The sequence below is a fragment of the Xenopus laevis genome, chromosome 7S, assembly GCF_017654675.1.
Source record: "Xenopus laevis strain J_2021 chromosome 7S, Xenopus_laevis_v10.1, whole genome shotgun sequence".
Taxonomy (NCBI): Eukaryota; Metazoa; Chordata; class Amphibia; order Anura; family Pipidae; genus Xenopus; species Xenopus laevis.
In genome coordinates, this window is record NC_054384.1 from 87,072,183 (window position 1) to 87,091,500 (window position 19,318).

At 39.8% G+C, this 19,318-nt stretch overlaps 1 protein-coding gene across 2 annotated transcripts; it reads left to right on the plus strand.

The window, feature by feature from the left end:
• Nucleotides 1-660: 660 nt before the first annotated feature.
• Nucleotides 661-18,519, plus strand: zbtb48.S (zinc finger and BTB domain containing 48 S homeolog). 2 transcript variants are annotated; one of them, NM_001097916.1, is given in 11 exon segments: nucleotides 761-805; nucleotides 2,799-3,500; nucleotides 4,909-5,177; nucleotides 7,412-7,523; nucleotides 7,974-8,066; nucleotides 10,146-10,232; nucleotides 13,259-13,413; nucleotides 13,843-13,979; nucleotides 15,568-15,732; nucleotides 16,397-16,485; nucleotides 18,155-18,478. In NM_001097916.1, coding segments are annotated over 10 exon segments (2,094 nt in total). In that variant the 5' UTR covers nucleotides 761-805; nucleotides 2,799-2,801; the 3' UTR covers nucleotides 18,443-18,478.
• The last annotated feature ends 799 nt before the right edge of the window (nucleotides 18,520-19,318 follow it).

The following is a 19,318-nucleotide window of genomic DNA, read 5'->3' on the forward strand; positions in this document are numbered from 1 at the left end:
GACAAAGTGTTGCTGGCTACTGACACACCACGTATTTAGGAAAATAAGGGCATACAGGCACAAAATAGAAAGGAAAGGGGCAGACAAGGTAACATAATAGGGGCACACAGGGTAAGAGAGAGAGGGAGGAAATAGGAGAGTGGACTGGGCCAATTAGTTTGGGGCTGGGCCGATTCAGCTTGGGAGCAGGCTTGGTTGGATTGGGGGCAGGCAGGGCCTATCAAGGTTGGAGGAAAGCTGGGCCTATGAGAGTTGGGGGCAGGCTAGACCTATGGATTTGGGGATGGGCTGGACTCTCAAAGTTGGGGGCAGGCCAGGCAGCATCATGTGCTGAGGGAAATATTATCTGTGCTGCCCTGTGGTGCGGGGCCCCCCAGAGGTGCGGGGCCCAATTGGGCCCAATTGGTCCAATTGGCCTAAGGCCGGCCCTGAACGTGGTAATTAGGGAGTGTGTCCATAAAATGGACGTGGTATGATATGCATTATTATTATTATTATTCTGATCTTTGTCAAAAGGAAACTATCAGAATATATTCCTATTAGCCATGTTAAACACTTTCAGTATCACTTTTCCACTGCCTTTTAACTCATTTTAAAGCGATTGTTGCGCGCCCCTCGTTTCTAAGCAACCAAATGATGTTGCCATGGGCATGGCCTCCAGAGGGCGCCATAGTAAGAGAGAGCGCCAGACTACAGAGCAGCGCAAGTCTCGCGATACTTTAAAGCCGGATATAGTAGTCTTGCAGCCTTGGGAGCGATCGCTGGTGTTTTGGTGCTCAATGTGGTTTCGGTAGTGTGTTACCAGGTACTGAGTCGGGTAGAGACGACATTTGCGTGCCTTAATTATGTACTTTGTGTTCTATAGGTTATAATTATAAGCACATCGTTTGCAGCGGTGCATTCTCAGTATAGAAGTACAGACTGAGCATGTTTGTATGTTGTTTCATCCCTCCCTCGTTCTGTTTCCCTTTGTCAATGGTTCAAGTACTAACTGCTTGCTGGGCTCTTCTCACAGTCACCTTACTACAGGCATAGGGAACCTGTGACCCTCCTCTAGCTGCAACTACTGAACTACAACTATCATCTTGCCTGAGAAGTGAAAGAGATGCTGGATGTTGTTAGTCAACCCTTGTAGGCAAGGATACAACTATGGAGGAAGCAGACCCTGTGGCTGCTGGAGGGGGTTTAAAGGGAGCCAGTGGGTAACTGGCTGATCAGTTTTTGTATATAAGAAAATGCCTTATTCCTTAAAGGGGTGGTTCCCCTTTAAGGTAATTTTTAGTATGTTATAGAACAGCTTTTCAATTGGTTTTCATTATTTTTTTTTATAGTTTTATAGTTATTTGTCTTTTTCTTCTGATTCTTTGCGGCTTTCAAATGGGCGTCGCTGACCCCCTTCTACAAAAACTACACATGTATTGCAAGTGCTACTTTTTATTACTCCTCTTTCTATTCAGTCCCTCTCCTATTTATATTCTAGTGTCTTATTCAAATCAATGCATGGTTGCTAGGGGAATTTGCACCCTAGCAACCAGATTGCTTAAAATGCAAATTAAAGAGATGTTGAATAAACAGCTAAATAAATTCAAAAACCTTAAATAATAAAAAATGAAAACCAATTGCAAATTCTCTCAGAACATCGCTCGCTACATCATATTAAGTTATCTCAAAGGTGAACCACCCCTTTTAAAGAAGAATTCAACCCTAAATGTAAAAAACCTCTACTCCCATACCCTACATAGATCCCCCCCCCCCACCTCTTCCCCCCCAGACTAAGTGTTACCCTGGGCAAATGCCCCTAACGTTTTACTTATCCCTCGGTACAGGTTCAGGCATCGGAGTTCACCGGCGCCATCTTCTCTCCGGAAATCCTCGGAATGAGACTGGCATGTCAGCGCATGCACAGTTGGAGCAATTTATGTTTTCGCGATAACGGCGTATGCGACGAAATTCACAAAAATTTCCGAACCGCCGGTCTTATTCTGAAGATTACCGAAGAGGCTGAAGGTGGCGCCCGCGAACTCCGATGCCTGAATCTGCACCGAGGGGTTAGTAAATCGTTAGGGGCATTTGCCTGGGGTAACACTTAGGCTGGGGGGAGGGGGTCTATGTAGGGTAGGGGTTCTTTAAGTTTAGGGTTGAACTTTCCTTTAAAGGAGAAGATTTAATCAATCCAAGGGAGGTGCTAAATCTAAGTGTTAGGGCACCACTGAGGATTTTTATCACCCAGAATAATATAGTGGTTTGCACACTCTACATACAAAAAAATCTAATTCTATTATACAAAAAAATACATTTTTTACGTACTTTTTGCTCCTGTTGGATGTATAGGGCTTATTATGTCATTTTTGGTCGAAACGTGTAGGGATTATTATGTAGTTTTTTTGTATAATAAAGTTTTGATTTTTTTATATGTAGTGTGCAATCCACTTTTTTTATTCTTTAGCAATATCTGTATGGGAGACTGATGGGCAGCCTTTGTAGGATTTACACCTCACACTTGTATTTGGGAGTGTACATCTTCTAACTCATTTTTTACCTGATAACCAGGTCTGGTGCTCCATGGTGATCCTCTTCTTTCTTCAAAATTCAGCAGCCAACGCATACACAATAGAGCGAAAAAGCTGGCTTTATTTTTTTGTTTGTTAAAATCTGGCTTTTAACTCTACTGTGCATGCATGTCCTCATGAAGAAAGAAAGAAGAGTATCACAAATGCCCGGACCAGTGTCGTTTTGTTTTTTTAATACACCGCAGAAGTAAATGCTTGGTGATTATGCCTCTCACTTTCATTTTGCAGGAAATGGACGATGTGTTTGTCCAACACAGTGTTAAAGTGCTCAATGCCCTTAAAAAACAGCGAGAAGAAGGCAGGTACTGTGATGCCACTTTGGTTGTTGGAAATGTTAATTTTAAAGCCCACTGGAGTATATTGGCCTGCAGCAGTCTTTATTTTCAAAGTCTGTATGGAGACGGAACCTCCACAAACATTATCTTGCATGAAAGCTTTGCTGAAGTGATTGGACTTGTGCTGGACTTTCTCTACACCGGAGAGCTGGCTCTTACAGAGGAAAATGTTCAGAAGGTCCTCCTTGCTTCAAAAGACCTTGAGGTATTGGAAGCCATCGAAGTGTGTGAAAGGTTTCAGCCCAAAACCCTTCAGCCATCTGATAATAATGAAGGTAACAGCCAGGAAACCGGTATCGTAGAAGCTGTAGATGAACATTTAAAGCAAACAAGCGAGGCAGATGTTGAGAAAGTACTAAATGATATTTCAGTGCTCACAAATACCCCGTCTCAAGAAGGCATAACTAGTCAAAGCCACGAGCAGGACAGCACTGTGCCTGTGCATCTGGTACCTGGGGAAGACACTTCTGTTCTTTCAGAAGCCTTTAAAAAGACAGAGGATTTAGAAAACCAGCAAGAACACACAGAATTCCAGCAGCAAAAAAAAAGCCAACGGAGCGAGCAGAGTATTAACAATGATGGAGAATGCATAACGGTAATTTGTGCTTGTGTTTCTTTTTTTTCTTCATATTCTTAGTTTAGATAAAAGTGCTGGCATACATGTAACGTTTTATCTGTTCCATTATGTGGGTTTGTTTCCCACAATTGTCCTCACTAACAGAATGTACGCAGCTGTGGATGTCCGCTTCAGATTGAAATGCATGTTGATCTGCAGTTTTTTATTGTTGGTGTAAAGCAAACTCTTAGGCTAATGGCACATGCGACTGTAAGAGACCGATTCGGCAGCTTATCTGCCCTTTTGTGGGGATGTCAGACGGGTCTCACTGATCAATATCTGGCCAGAAATCAGCCTGATATCGATCGGCAGGTTTGATTTTTCCTGCGATCAAGGACTGCATCAGATAGTTGATGTGGTCTTACGACCCGTCGTCGCCCGTTTCCTCCATATAATCTGATTGTTTGTCCCTAGGGCCGAGCATTCTGATTAACCCGATTTTGCCCTTCCGTTGGTGGGTATATCGTGGGAAAGATCCGCTAGTTGGCAACCTCACCAAACGAGCAGATCTTATTGTGTATGGCCACCTTAAGGCTATGGCCAGACAGGGCCAAAATCGGTCTGCTGAAATCCAAAAAGTTATTTCAACCGTTCACCACCCTATTCGGCCCTAGCCTTAATTCGGCAGCATGTACCCTTAGTGTCCAAAGCAAACAACACCATCAACCAATTTGCCCTTCGTAACCTCATCTGATTTGGGCTACACTGTTACAGCACTTGGAAAGTTAGTAGTGAATTCTTAAACCTCAAAGATGTTACGTGGCTTCATTCCTTTGGCATATTGTGATGGACTATATAGGACCAAGTTCATTTGGATGAGAAATACTTTTCTAATTTAATTGTGCACCGCCACATAGACTTATATTGAGTTTTCATGAGATAAGCGTTTCTCGTTGAATTAAATCTGGTCCCATAATGTTAGTCTTTTTTTAACTAACCAGTTGCAGTAACAAATCCCCATCATCAATTCAGATTTGGGAATCCAGTGAGATTAGTAGAATCTGTTCAAAGAAAATAGTAGATGTAGGATGACTCCAAGCAGGCACTTAAAGCTGCAAAAAATTTTTATTGAGGAAGTGTATCACACCTGTGATACACTTCCTCAAAAAAGGAATTTTGTAGCTTTAAATGCCTGCTTGGAGTCATCCTACATCTACTATTTTCTCTGACTAATCATTTGGGATATCGGCACAGGATACTTAGTGGGATGAACAACAATTATTCTAAATTGTGAGCTACAGATGAACCCATTGAGTAGAATGTGTTCAAACAGTGAAAGAAAAATACATTGACATAGGGAATCCGTTATATAAGCAACTTGTTTTGATAGCTAAGAGTATATATTGGCACGTGTTGTGCTTTTTTTATTCTATTTATTTTATTACAGTGGGATTTGGAAGTGGGCCAGATCCATGAAGATATAACTGAAGATGATTCATACATGCATGAAGAAGTACATGAAGATTACATCCCAGAGCCAAAGACTCCAGACACCAAGCATAAGGCCTGTGTTGTAAAGAGAATCACTAAAACTAATGACAATGTATTGGCCATTAAAACACTTGATGTGAATAAGGGAAATGCTAACAAGCCAGTGCAGTGCTCCACGTGTCACAAAACATTTCTCAGCAAATATTATCTGAAAGTACATAACCGGTAGGTACATTCAGTTGAATGTAAAATAGTGAAATTACTTGCCAATGTATGAGGGATGTATAAGAAGTGATTTGCATGGCTCTGTATTTTGTTGAATGTTCTGCCCCAATTCCACATGGCTAGCAGACTTAAAGGAACAGTAACATCAAAACATGAACGTGTTTTACAGTAATAAAAACATACTGCAGTGTTGCCCTGCACTGGTAAAAACTGATGTTTGATTCAGAAACACTACTGTTGGTTATATAAATAAGCTGTTGTGTAGCAATGGGGGCAGTAATTCAAAGGAGAAAAGGCTCAGGTTACACAGCAGATAAGCTCTGTAGAACATAATGGTGTTATCTGTTATCCACTATTTAACCTGTGCCATATAGCCTTTTTTCAGTGTCCACCATTGCTACACAGCAGCTTGTTTATATGAACTATGGTTGTGTTTCTGAAGCAGTTCAACTATGGCTCTCGCACACCCTTAGTAAATTAAAGTAACGACACCTGGTGCACGAAGGTAGAGGATCGGCCGCCTCATGCTTGAGAAAGGGGCGTGACCCCGAAACGTTGCACTTTGCAATAAACACGCAAGGCAGCTTGCTTGCAATTATCCTGTGTGCCTTGGGATTCTTTCTGCTGTGTTTCTGAAGCAAACAGATCCGTTTTACTAGTGCACTGCAACAGTACATGATATTTTTGCTACTTTAAAAGACAGTGTTACTGTTCCTTTAATAGTAGCTAAATTCAAAACCATTTTCATCTTCTAACCTGGACATACAAGGGCTGACTTTCAGGATTACTGACTTGGTTAGTTTGCTTAGATTTCATTGACCAGTCAGATTCTATAGCATTGCCTATACACAGGGATGTCCAAATGCTACTGCCTCGTTTATCTCTAATTCGCCAATGTACCTGGAAGCAGACAGACCTGCTGCGTTCCCCTTCAGTCTGGATAGTTGGTCAGTATGAATAAAATAAGAATAACTGCCTGACCAAATCTAGGCATGTATCAGTAAGGCAAGCTTTAGATTCAACAGTCATAATTTAAAGTAAGACGATGAAGGCTATGTATTTTAGTTGTCTTAACTACCTTCATAGACAAATGAAGGTAGTTAAAATGTAATTGCACCTTTTCTGAGGTTCTGTGCAATTTTACACAGCTTCTATGAGAATTATTGGTTGTAGCATATATAACCCATTATCTCTAAATGGCAACATTCACATTCTTAGTTGATAAATCACCCGTGGGGGTTATGTTATAAAATTTGCAATATTTCCTACAGGTTTAATACCTATAGCAATCAATCAGCAGGTATCATATACTAATGATACGCACATCTGATGCCTAGTGCCTTTTTAAGTAGGGATGCACCGAATCCACTATTTTGGATTCGGCCGAACCCCCAAATCCTTCGTGAAAGATTCGGCCGAATACCGAACCGAATCCAAACCCTAATTTGCATATGTTAATTAGGGGTGGGAAGGGGAAACCATTTTTTACTTCCTTGTTTTCTGACAAAAAGTTGTGCGTTTTCCCTCCCCACCCCTAATTTGCATATGCAAATTAGGATTCGGTTCGGCTGGGCAGAAGGATTCAGCTGAATCAGAACCGGATCCTGGATTCGGTGCATCCCTATTAAGTGCCCCTTTTATGGGAGTAAATATGCTGTTGGTATGTGTTCCTTAAAGGAACAGTAACACCAACAAAGTTTGCTTCAGAAACTCTACTATAGTTTATATAAAGCAGCTGCTGTGCGGCCATGGAGGCAGCCATTCAAACCTGAAAAAGGAAAAAAGGCACAAAATAAACAGCTGGTAGAAGATAAGCTCTGTAGTATACAATGGGATTCTTCAGAACTTATCTGTTATCTACTGTGTATCCTGTGCTTGAATGGCTGTCCCCATGGCTACACAGCAGCTTGTTTATATAAACTATAGTTATGTTTCTGAAGCAAACACACCAGTTTTACCAGTGCAGAGCAACAGTACCGTATATTATATTGTCATTCCTTTAAAACACTTGCTGTTACTGTTCCTTTAAGAACAGCAGCCTTTTTTCTACAGTTCATAATGTTTGAAGAGGTTCTGCAGTTACACGCACATACCTGTAGGGCATTTGGAGTTTTTGAAAAGGAGTAGATGCAATTTATTATCTTTATCTCTAAGCATGATCACTTCACATTTTTATATAAACATGATTGGAATATTTTGTGCTCATCTATAAGCATTTCAATCTGACTTGACAGAAAACACACAGGAGAAAAACCATTTCAGTGCTTGAAATGTGGCAAAAGATATTTCAGAAAAGAGAACCTTATAGAGCACGAGGCTCGGAACTGCATGAACAGGACTGAGCAGGTGGGTTTTCAGAAGATTATGGGTTTTAACGTGGACTAGTTTTTTTCATTGTGCCTCACAAAAACAGCCCCCCACCCTCATATTTGCATACCCAATGTTAACATTCAGGGGCAGATTTATCAAGGGTCGAATTGAAAATTTTAATTCAAATGTTCACATTTTTTTATGGTCAAAACTGTCAAATTCGATTAGGGAGTTAGTCAAATTCGAATCGAGTTTTTTTTTAAAAAAAAATTAAAAATGTAGAACAGGATTTTCCTTGTTTATTTGGGATACAAATAAATCTTGGCCCTTCCACAGACACAGGCATACCTATAGGCAGCACTAGCATCATGGCTCTGGAATGTTACTGGCTGGGTTTTTATATGTGTCCATTGCTGAGTGATATCATACAAGCTCACATGGTTTCTCATGTTGCTAAAGTTATATGTGTTTATTTTATTTAAACAGGTTTTTACATGTACCTTGTGTAAGGAAGTGTTCAAAAGGAGACTGGAATTAAGAGTTCACATGGTTTCCCACACAGGAGAAATGCCATACAAAGTGAGTAGATTTCCTTTTTTCAGTGGGCCAGAATTGTATCTTCCTTTTAGCAAGAGAATAATGGACACAAACAAACAATCCTCTGCATTAAATTTTAATATATACCAATATGTTTAGAACATTAAAGGAGAAGGAACGCTACAGAGGCATTTGATTGCCAGTTGATTAGCTGTAATATCGTTAGATAGAATGCTATATGTATTCTGTATGATGTTTTACTATACCGGAGAAAAAGCTCTAGAAGCTCTCTATTTGTTTAGGATAGCAGCTGCAGTATTAGCTTGGTGTGACATCACTTCCTGCCTGAGTCTCTCCCTGCCCACTTATAGCTCTGGGCTCAGATTAGAGCAGTGAAGGGGGGGAGAGGAGCAAACTGAGCATGCTCACGGCCGGGGCAAGGAGGTTTAAGGTGAAAACAGGAAGTCTGATACAGAAGTCCACGTATACACAATAGAAGGAAAGAAATGGTGTTTCTTTTGACAGAGGACTCAGAGCAGCATTACTTTGAGGGTTTACGGTTATATTTAGGTGGAGCTTTCTGATAAAGCTTACTTAGTTTTAAACTTTCCTTCTCCTTTAAGACATTTTGTGCATAAAGCTACCAAACACTGTCCTCCCTTTAGAACTGGTCAGTCCAGGAATGAATTTGCAGTTGGGCAGCTTGGATATATTGCAGTATATGGACTAACAAGCCCTGGTTTGTTTTATTTTGGTTTTTTTTTTAAATGGGGTTTATTTCTTGTCTTTGAGTTTTATGGTCATACCCTCAGTGCACCCCTGCTTAATAAAAAAATGTTAAATGGCGAACACAACTTTCCCTCCTTTGCAATAAAATAATGGGTAGAATATTAAATATGTGCCCCGAATTACGGAAAGACAGTCTCACATAGACTCCATTTTATCCACATAATTCAAATTTTAAAAGTGATTCCCTTTTTCTCTGTAATAATAAAACAGTATCTTGTACTTGATCCAAACTAAGATATAATTAATCCTTATTGGAAGCAGAACCAACCTTTTGGGTTTATTTAATGTTTATAGGATTTCCTAGTAGACTTAAGGTATGAAGATCCAAATTTCACAAAGATCCATTATCTGGAAAACCCCAGGTCCCAAGCATTCTGGATAACCGGTCCCATACCTCTACTTGCAAGGTTCATACAGTACTGCTAAAGTCGAAGTACCTTGTCTAATCAAGTTACTAACACCTTTGTCTATGTGTCTGTGTATGCTGCTGGCAGAATGTTTATTTAAAATAGGTTTAATCGTGGCAAATACAAAATATCGATAAATCAGCTCCTGTAATACAGGTACGGGACCTGTTATCCAGAATGCTCGGGATCTGGGGTTTTCCAGATAATGGATCTTTCGGTAATTTGGATGCAATAAGCTGATTTTGTTTGCAATAAGGATTAATAACAGTATATTTTAGTTGGGATAAAGCACAAGGTACCGTTTTATAATTACAGAGAAAAAGGAAATCATCTTTAAAAATTCCGATTATTTGGATGAAATGGAGTCAGCCTTTCCATAATTCTTAGCTTTCTGGATAACGGGTTTCCGGACAACGGGTTTCCGGATAATGGATCCCATACCTGCATTACTACCAGCGGTATTTGCTTCTGGTTTAATCAGACCCTTCTTATAGTATTCATACTATACTGGAGCTCCAATACAGTGAGATCAACTATCTCCAGGCAGTCTTAATTCTCATAATAACAAAATAGCATTGCATGCAGTTTGAGGGCCAGGTTTCCCTTTTTTAAGCATCAGCTCTTGTGTTTATATCCATCTGGACAAAATCCTAACTTCCACACCTAGCAATCAAATGGTTTGGCCATCATGTAGAGGTGAGGGTAAGCAGTTCAAAAATAATACCTCCCAACTGTCCCGTTTTTAAAGGGACAGTCCCTCTTTTGCTACGCGCGGCAACTTTTTTGTTCCTCTTTTTATTTCCAAAATGTTGGGAGGTATGTATATAATAAATAAATAAAGGTCCCATCACATTTGCAACTGTCTTGTCCATGAATGCGCATACTTTATTGGCAATTGTGGTGATGTTAATTATCTTGTTTTCAGTGCTTATCCTGTCCCCAGCAGTTTATGCAGAAGAAGAGTCTTCAAAACCACAACATTAAGTTTCACGGAGCTGCAAAACCACATGCAGTAAGTATGTCAACTTCTTCAGGCTGTGTCTAATGCTTTTACCATTAATGAACAGATTTTATATATAAAAATCTGTTCAAAGATCCACGCTCCATTTTTTTTTAATTCATCAAATTGTGTTTATTTTGTGCATATCATAAAGCCGAAACATCGGATTTATGACATGCACAAAATAAACACAATCTGATTAATTACAAAAAAAGTGGAGTACGCATATATATGTAGTGCAGGATATGTGTAATGTTAATAATATATATAGTGAGGGTGGGTTAATATTTGTGACTGTCCTGCTTGATGATTGGGAGACACTTTGGCTGCTGATGCTTCCCGATGCTAAACACAATTCCTGTTAGTTTTTTATGTTACATAATTATTATGACAGAGATTTTATGTCATTTAAAATAGTGTTACTTCATTCACTTTTATAACTGGTTGTAACTGTGTATGCAGCTGATTCTTAATTTACACTGATAAATCAATATTTAGATCTCGGCTGCAGAGTACTAAATATACCTCCAGGGGTCAGTAGGGAGTATGAAGCTCTAGATGTAATGTAAAATTGGCAAGGCTCTTTACCCAACCTGATTTTTAAAATCCTTTAAATAGTTTCTTTAACTTTATTTTCAGATGTCTCCTCTAGAACCCTGTAGTACTACTTGAACCTGAATACTAGAGAGCCTGTCGCTCTGTCGATCGCTGGGGGATATTTCCAAGTTTTGAAAATAAAGTTAAAGGAGAAGGAAAGGCTAAAATTAAGTAAGCTTTATCAGAAAGGTCTATATAAATACACCAGTAAAGCCTCAAAGTAATGCTGATCTGAGTCCTCTGTCTCCTTCTATTGTGTACACATGGGCTTCTGTATCAGACTTCCTTCTTTCAGCTTAAATGCTAGGGCTTGAGTATGCTCAGTTTGCTCCTCTCTCCCCCTCCTTCCCCCCTCCCTGCTGTTATCCGAGACCAGAGCTATGAGTGAGCAGGAAGTGATCTCACACAAAGCTAATATGGCAGCTGCTATGCTAAACAAACAGAGCTTCTAGAGCATTTTACTCTGCAGAATAGATATAGCATTCTAGCTTGCACTTGTAAACAATCTATTGGCAATAAAATGCTTCGGTAGCTTTCCTTCTCCTTTAAGGGAAAGCCTTGCATTACTCTTCCAACAATATTGTTAGTACATTTGTTCCATCTACTAGAATTACTGTTGTGCAGACTGTGTGTGTGCTTGCATATATATCTGTATTATTATGGGAGACTTTATTCTGCCTGCTGTATTCTGGTGCTTCTTTTCTCTATTACAGTGAAACCTCGATTTTAAGTACCCTGATTTTAAGTTGTCCTGCATTTTACATTTTTTATTTGTGGTCTCACCAATTTATAATGCATTTAAATGGATGCCATTCCCTGATTTTAAGTAACGTTTTACTTTTACCGGATTTTACATCAAAATTTTGTCCCGATGACCCAAAAACTGCTATTTTTCCTCTAGGAATGCAGCATCCCCTTAATCACATAGGATTCCTTATACTCCTCTAACCCACTCAGCCCCCTCCCTCGGGAATTTCCTTTGGCTGTTGGCTCATGAGCATGCTCAGTTCTTCTCAACTCAGATTGATAAACACACCTTCCAGTCTAGCAGCCAATGAAGAGATGGCATTGCTGGTTCCCATAGAAACTCTGCTCTAGCTGTCTGCTCCTATTTTAAAATCCTAACCCCCGCTCAGAGTAATCATTACAGTGCTCAATCCAAACAGGACTTGTCATTACAGTAAATTATGCCTGTGTTGCTGCATTCTTAAATCTACACTGATGATGTGTCAGAGGGAAAATGGCCCCCCGAGTGAAAGCTGCTGTTTGTTTTAGAAAAATGTGATGGCGCTGGCAAATATATATATATATATTTTCTGTCAATTCTAGGGATGCCACTTGGCAGAAGGGTTGCCACCTGTCAGGTATTTTACTGGCCTGGCCAGTAAAAATGATGCTTGATGCCATTGTTAATTATAGGAAAAAATTGCAAGAATATAAGAAGGCCGGTATTTTTTTCCAGAAAAGGTGGCAACCCTTGTCAGTGCTTGCTGTCTATTTGCATTGTGGGATACGATATGCTGACAAGGCATTAAAAGTTAAATCTTCCACTGCAGGAAGATGCTAAGCATTGTAGTACAACATATTAAAGGGGTGGTTCACCTTTATATTAACTTTTAGTATGTTATAGAATGCACATTTCTAAGCAAATTTTCAATTGTTCATTATTCATTTTTTTTTTTTTTTACAATTTTTTAATTATTTGCCTTTTTCTGAAAAACAAATGCTCTGTAAAGCTGCAAATTTATCATTATTGCTACTTTTTATTATTTGTCTTTTTATTCAGATCCTCCGGTCTCTCGTTTAAACCAATGCCTGGTGGCTAGGGTAATGTGGACCCTAGCAACCAGATTGCTGAAATTACAAACTGGAGAGCTGCTGAATAAAAAGCTAAATAACGCAAAAACTACAAATAATAAAAAATGAAAACCAATTGCAAATTGTCTCAGAATATCGCTCTCTACATCATACTAAAAGTTAACAACTCTTTTTGTTATCTTTTAGTATGTTATAGGATGGCCAATTCTAAGCAACTTTTTGATTGGTTTTCATTATTTTTTTTATAGTTTTAGAATTATTTCCCTTTTCCCTCTGACTTTTTCCAGCTTTCAAATGGGGGTCACTGACCCCATCTAAAAAACAAATGCTCTGTAAGGCTACTAACATATTGTTATTGTTACTTTTTATTACTCCTCTTTCTTCTCAGGCCTTTCCTTTTCATATTCCAGTCTCTTATTCAAATCAGTGTTTGGTTACTAGGGTCATTTGAACCCTAGCAACTAGATTGCTGTAATTGCAAACTGAAGAGCTGCTGAATAAAAATCTAAATAACTCAAAAAACAGAAATAATAAAAAATGAAACCCAATTGCAAATTGTCTCAGAATATCACTCTCTACATCATACTAAAAAATAATTTAATTTTCTTTTTTTTACGTTGCAGTGCCCTACATGTGGAAAATGCTTTTTTTCTCGGACAGAACTTCACTTGCATGAAGCCTTCAAACATCGTGGGGAGAAGTTGTTTGTGTGTGAGGAATGTGGGCACCGGGCATCGAGCAGGAGTGCGTTGCAAATGCACATCAGAGCCAAACACAAGTGAGATATGGAGAATAGTCCTTGCACTTCTATGCAATCGCTGTAGTAAAGTCTGAGCCTGCAAAGGCACTCCCAGCAATTGAACTGCAACAGAATGGCATTTAATCATTATTTATTGTGTATTTTCCTTTGAACCAGCTCACCGATTATAACGGCAACTCCAGCAAATCAGCTGCTTACAAAGTAGCTTGTGCTTTTACTTGCAGAGTGATGCAGATTTTCTTTTTATATATGATGTATTTTCCCTTTTTTATATTTTTTTAAAACAAGGGGTTAAAGAGCAGTGTTTTCCAAAAATGACTACTGGGAGATTTCTCTATTGTCAGGATGCAAAATTCTCTGCCTGCAGAAATAATTGGTTTAGTAGTGGAGCCACACCTTGGTTTCAGATGATTTCCTCTTCACTTATAATGTGTTTTTAACCTTTAGAAACGAGCGGCCATTTATCTGTGAATTCTGCCACCGTGCATTTACTCAGAAAAACAATTTAAACATGCACCTCAAGACTCACACCGGCGAGAAACCCTTCCAGTGCCATCTGTGTGGCAAAACATTCAGAACTCAAGGTAAGGGGGATCTGCCATTATCTGAATGCCCTGTGTATGTTCAAGGGGATTTTCATCTAATTTGATTCACCTTTGCTCCTGTCTGCAATTTATTGGCCCCTTTATATTGCCCCCATCAGTGTGCCATACCGATATCTGTAAATCCGATATAGAAATATATGGGGCAAGTTTGAAAATTCAGGTGAGAGGCCACATTTGTGCATTAATAAGAGGGTTGGCAACTTCTCTAAATGAGCAAATGTATCCATGTGTCAGCTTATACTTTGTACTTACATAGTAACATAGTAAGTAAGGTTGAAAAAAGACACATGTCCATCCAGTTCAACCTTTTATCTCTATTTTAACCTGCCTAACTGTTAATTGATCTAGAGGAAGGCAAAAAAGCCCCATCTGAAGCCTCTCCAATTTGCCTCAAAGGCGGGAAAATTCCTTCCTGACTCCAAAATGGCAATCGGACTAGTCCCTGGATCAACTTGTACTATGATCTATCTTCCATAACCCTGTATTCCCTCACTTGCTAAAAAGTCATCCAACCCCTTCTTAAAGCTATCTAATGTATCAGCCTGTACTTGCAGAAAATGATCTTTTAATTAGCTTGTTATCTTGGCTACTGCATACAGCTGTCCTATTAAAGGAGAAGGAAAGGTTAAAACTTAGTAAGCTTTATCAGAAAGGTCCACCTAAATATACCAGTAAACCCTCAAAGTAATGTTGCTCTGAGTCCCCTGTCAAAAGTAACAGCATTTCTTTCCTTCTATTGTGTACACATGGGCTTCTGTATCAGACTTCCTTCTTTCGGGGCTTGGCGTGAGCATGTTCAGTTTGCTCCGCTCCTCCTCCCCTCCTTGCTGTAATCTGAGCCCAGAGCTATAAGTGAGCAGGGAGAGAAATTATGTCACACCAAGCTAATACTGCAGCTGCTATCCTAAACAAACAGAGAGTTTCTAGAGCTTTTTACTTAGGTATGGTACAACATTCTACAGAATAAATCTAGCATTCTAGATTGCACTATTGCAGCTAATCTCTTGGCAATAAAATGCCTCCTTTTAAAGGAGAATTCAACCTGTAATAAAAATTAGGGGCATTTGCCCGGAGGGGGGGGCAAGGTAGGCTGGGATGGAGGGGGGTCTACCCAGGGTAGGGGGAGGGTTTTTTTTTTTATTATTACAGGTTGAATTCCAATTTAATTGGTTGATGTTACATTTACCAGAAAAGTGTTTTGAAAAGGATTTTGTTGCTCATTTTCATGTTTTTAGTTTGCCTCTGCAACCCAAGTTACTGAAGTGGACACAGCTCCCCCCCCCCCCCCCCCCGTCTTAGGAGTTATTAGGCTCAGTTGTGATAGGCTGTTCTCTCTTGTCCTCAGACCAAAGTCAACTGTATGCTACTTGCTGGGCATTATAGCACAGTAAGTTATTAAAGGCGTAGTGACAAATTCCTACTAAACATGATGTGTTATTTAGCAAAAGTTTAAGACACACTGCAGGTATTAGAAAGAATGTACGGCAAAGGTGAAAATGGTAAAGCTTTGTGACCCCATTCTTTTCACTTTAGTTAGAATGTTATTGTGTGTGTGGCTTTATCTCAGCTAACCTGCTTAAGCACAACCGTACACATACGGGGGAACGGCCTTTCAGCTGCGAGTTCTGTGATCAGAAGTTTGCAGACAAAACTCCTCTCCAGAGACATGTCGCCACCCGGCATCAAGAAGGACGGCCACACTACTGCCAGATATGCTGCAAGACTTTCAAAGGTAATTCTGGTTTTCAAGGTATTTTGAGCATTGTTTGAAACAGCAGTACGTTGAGAAAACCATGGAATATGCAATTAGCATGAGTATTTTATGCCTGCATGTTCTACTGTAGGAATGGTCAGCCATGTCTCAGCTGCATACAGCTGCAACCCTTCATTAACACATTTGCCCCCGAAACGTTACGTTTCATTAAACACGCAGGGCTTGGCCCACTTGCATGGAGTCCTGAGTGCCATTTTGTTCTTTTCCAAAGTCAGTTGATTGATTTGTGCTGTATTGCTCTGAACAGTTAGTCAGAAGGTGGGCTGGGGAAAGAAAAGCTACGTAAAGTAGAGATTGCCTAGAGATTGCAATGAATATAGGATTGCCACCTTTTGATAAAATTTATACCGGCTGGTGGGGGGGGGTGACGGGAAAGGGGCAGGCCGTGACATAAAATGGGCCACGTCACACAATGATCAAAATGCGGGTTGAGGAGCCATCCTGGCAGAGAAATGTTAAGTTTCGAGTGTATTGGGGGCGGCCAAGGGCTTTTGTTAAGTTTTTGTTTGCCAGTAAATTTGTAATACCGGCCTTGGCAGGTATTTTACCGGCTAGGCCGGTAAAGTACCAGCCAGGTGGCAACCTTAAATAAATACAGTGGTGTTTTTTGCTCTTTCCACAGCGGTAGAACATCTGCGAGTTCATGTTGAACGACACAAAGGCGTAAGAAAGTTTGAATGCACAGAATGTGGTTATAAGTTCACTCGACAGGTGAGTATTCTACACAGGCTGGACTTTATGTTCATGTGATGCTCATGTAGCCATACTTATGAGCAGGGCCGCCATCAGGGGGGCACTGAGGGGACAATTGTCCTGGGCCCGATGTCCTCTATATGTTAAGGGAGGCCCGGCTGTGCTGCGCTTTCTGGATTAGCCGGGCCCCCCTTGAACTGCCGAGTTGATCCGACAACTTGAGGGGACCCTGGCTGCTGATATATTTTTTTTAATTTAGGGGGGCCCAGGCTACAAATGTTTCTTTTTTAACTTGGGGGAGGGCTGGCCACCAAGAGGTGTTTATTTTTTTTTTTTTACATGTACCGGTCCCTGGCCACAAATGTTCTTTCTTTTTTTTTTTTATTTAATTCTTAAGGGGGACGGGGTACGCCACCAATGGTTTTTTTTTTTTTTACTTAAAGGGGGGCTCAGAAAATTTTGTTGTATGGGGCCCGGCAAATTCTTATTGTGGCTTTGCTTATGAAAATAAATTTTAAATGATGCCACATTATGTATCCTCAGCAGTGTATAGTTGTGTTTTCTTAAGGATTATTACATAGTTACATAGTTAAATTGGGTTGAAAAAAGACAAAGTCCATCAAGTTCAACCCCTCCAAATGAAAACTCAGCATCGATACACACACCCCTCCCTACTTTTAATTAAATTCTATATACCCATACCTATACTAACTATAGAGTTTAGTATCACAATAGCCTTTGATATTATGTCTGTCCAAGAAATCATCCAGCCCATTCTTATAGTCATTAACTGAATCAGCATCACAACATCACCCGGCAGTGCATTCCACAACCTCACTTTCCTGACTGTGAAGAACCACCTACGTTGCTTCAAATGAAAGTTCTTTTCTTCTAGTCTAAAGGGGTGGCCTCTGGTACGGTGATCCTCTTTATGGGTAAAAAGTTCCCCTGCTATTTGTCTATAATGTCCTCTAATGTACTTGTAAAGTGTAATCATGTCCCCTCGCAAGCACCTTTTTTCCAGAGAAAACAACCCCAACCTTGACAGTCTACCCTCATAATTTAAGTCTTCCGTCCCTCTAACCAATTTAGTTGCACTTAGTCTCTGCACTCTCTCCAGCTCATTTATATCCCTCTTAAGGACTGGAGTCCAAAACTGCACTGCATACTCCAGAGGAGGCCTTACCAGGGACCTATAAAGAGGCAGAATTATGTTTTCATCCCTTGAGTTAATGCCCTTTTTTATGCAAGACAGAACTTTATTTGCTTTAGTAGCCACAGAATGACACTGCTCAGAATTAGACAACGTGTTATCTACAAAGACCCCTAGATGCTTCTCATTTAAGGAAACTCCCAACACATTGCCATTTAGTGTATAACTTGCATTTATATTATTTTTGCCAAAGTGCATAACCTGCATTTATCAACATTGAACCTCATTTTCCAGTTTGCTGCCCAGTTTTCCAGTTTAGACAGATCACTTTGCAAAGTGGCAGCATCCTGCATGGAACCTATAGTTCTGCACAATTCAGTATCATCTGCAAAAATAGAAACAGTACTTCTAAAAACTTTATTAGCAATGTAAGAAAGGGCTACTGGAAAACAAAAGCTTTATTCCTTGTGTGTAATTGAGACAAGAGCGATAACTGCCTCATCAGCATCTTCACCTATTTTTTGTCTTACAAAGGCACATCTGAGACGCCACATGGAAATTCATAACCGCCTAGAAAATTACAATCCCCGCCAGAGAAAACTCCGCAATCTAATCATCGAGGACGAGAAGATGGTGGACGTGAGCTTGGAGAGCCCTCCTGAACTGGAAGTGGGTTCTGCAGAGGTCATTGTTGAATCCATTTCAGCCGGCTCATTGCCAGAGGTAGTCACAGAGGAAAGGATGTGTTCAGAGGGATTCCCACCGGACGTCATGGAGCAGACTATTATCATAACAGCTATCCCTCATGACTGTGAAACGTGATCATGATCAACAAATAAACTCCAGTGTATTTTTTCATTTTTTTTGTCTCAGAAATAAAATGTGCTTTGTTTGGTGAACCTCAGTATTTATCTGTAAAAGCTGGTTTCCTAGGGATCTGCTGTTGCTTAGCTTCTAGGGAAAAAGCACCCAGAAGAAAAAAATTCTCTTGGTCCATAACAGTAAGATTTCTATACAGGTATAGGATCCCTTATCCGGAGACCAGATATCCAGAAAGCTCCAAATTACAGAATGGCTGTCTCCCATAGACTCCATTTTATCCAAATAATCCAAATTTTTAAAAATGATTTCCTTTTTCTCTGTAATAATAAAACAATAGCTTGTACTTGATCCCAACTAAGATATAATTAATCCTTATTGGAAGCAAAACCAGCCTATTGTGTTTATTTCATGTTTAAATTAATTTCTATTAGACTTAAGGCATGAAGACCTAAATTACGGAAAGATCCGTTATCCGGAAAACCCCATGTCCCGAGCATTCTGGATAACAGGTTCTCATACCTGTACTACATACATTGTAGATTTTTATAAAAATACAATTTTTTAACAGGTTGCTTATTAAAATATGAAATATTGGTTATGGTGCTTAGGAAACCATGTTATAGTGAGAGTAAACCATGATGTATATTCACCACCTCCTCTCCCCTGGCAGTTATCTAAGCTCACCCTCGCCTTGTAACATGCTGAATTGATGTATTCTGGGACTCTGGTCTTTCCATAGACTTTGTGCACTGCACACCATGAAAAGACTTTGTCACAAAATCCATCATTGCAACATGGAACAAACAATGTGAGGAAGAAGTTAAAGGAGAAAAAAAAAATATATGGGTAGACATGTAATATTCTATATAATCAACT

Bases quoted from the DNA above. Each gene is read 5' to 3' on its own strand.
- zbtb48.S (XM_041570282.1), top strand. From the start codon at position 2,802: ATGGACGATGTGTTTGTCCAACACAGTGTTAAAGTGCTCAATGCCCTT. The intron at 5,178-7,411 runs GTAGGTACATTC...CTGACTTGACAG, and splicing joins TATCTGAAAGTACATAACCG to AAAACACACAGGAGAAAAAC. The intron at 13,980-15,567 runs GTAAGGGGGATC...GCTTTATCTCAG, and splicing joins CAAAACATTCAGAACTCAAG to CTAACCTGCTTAAGCACAAC.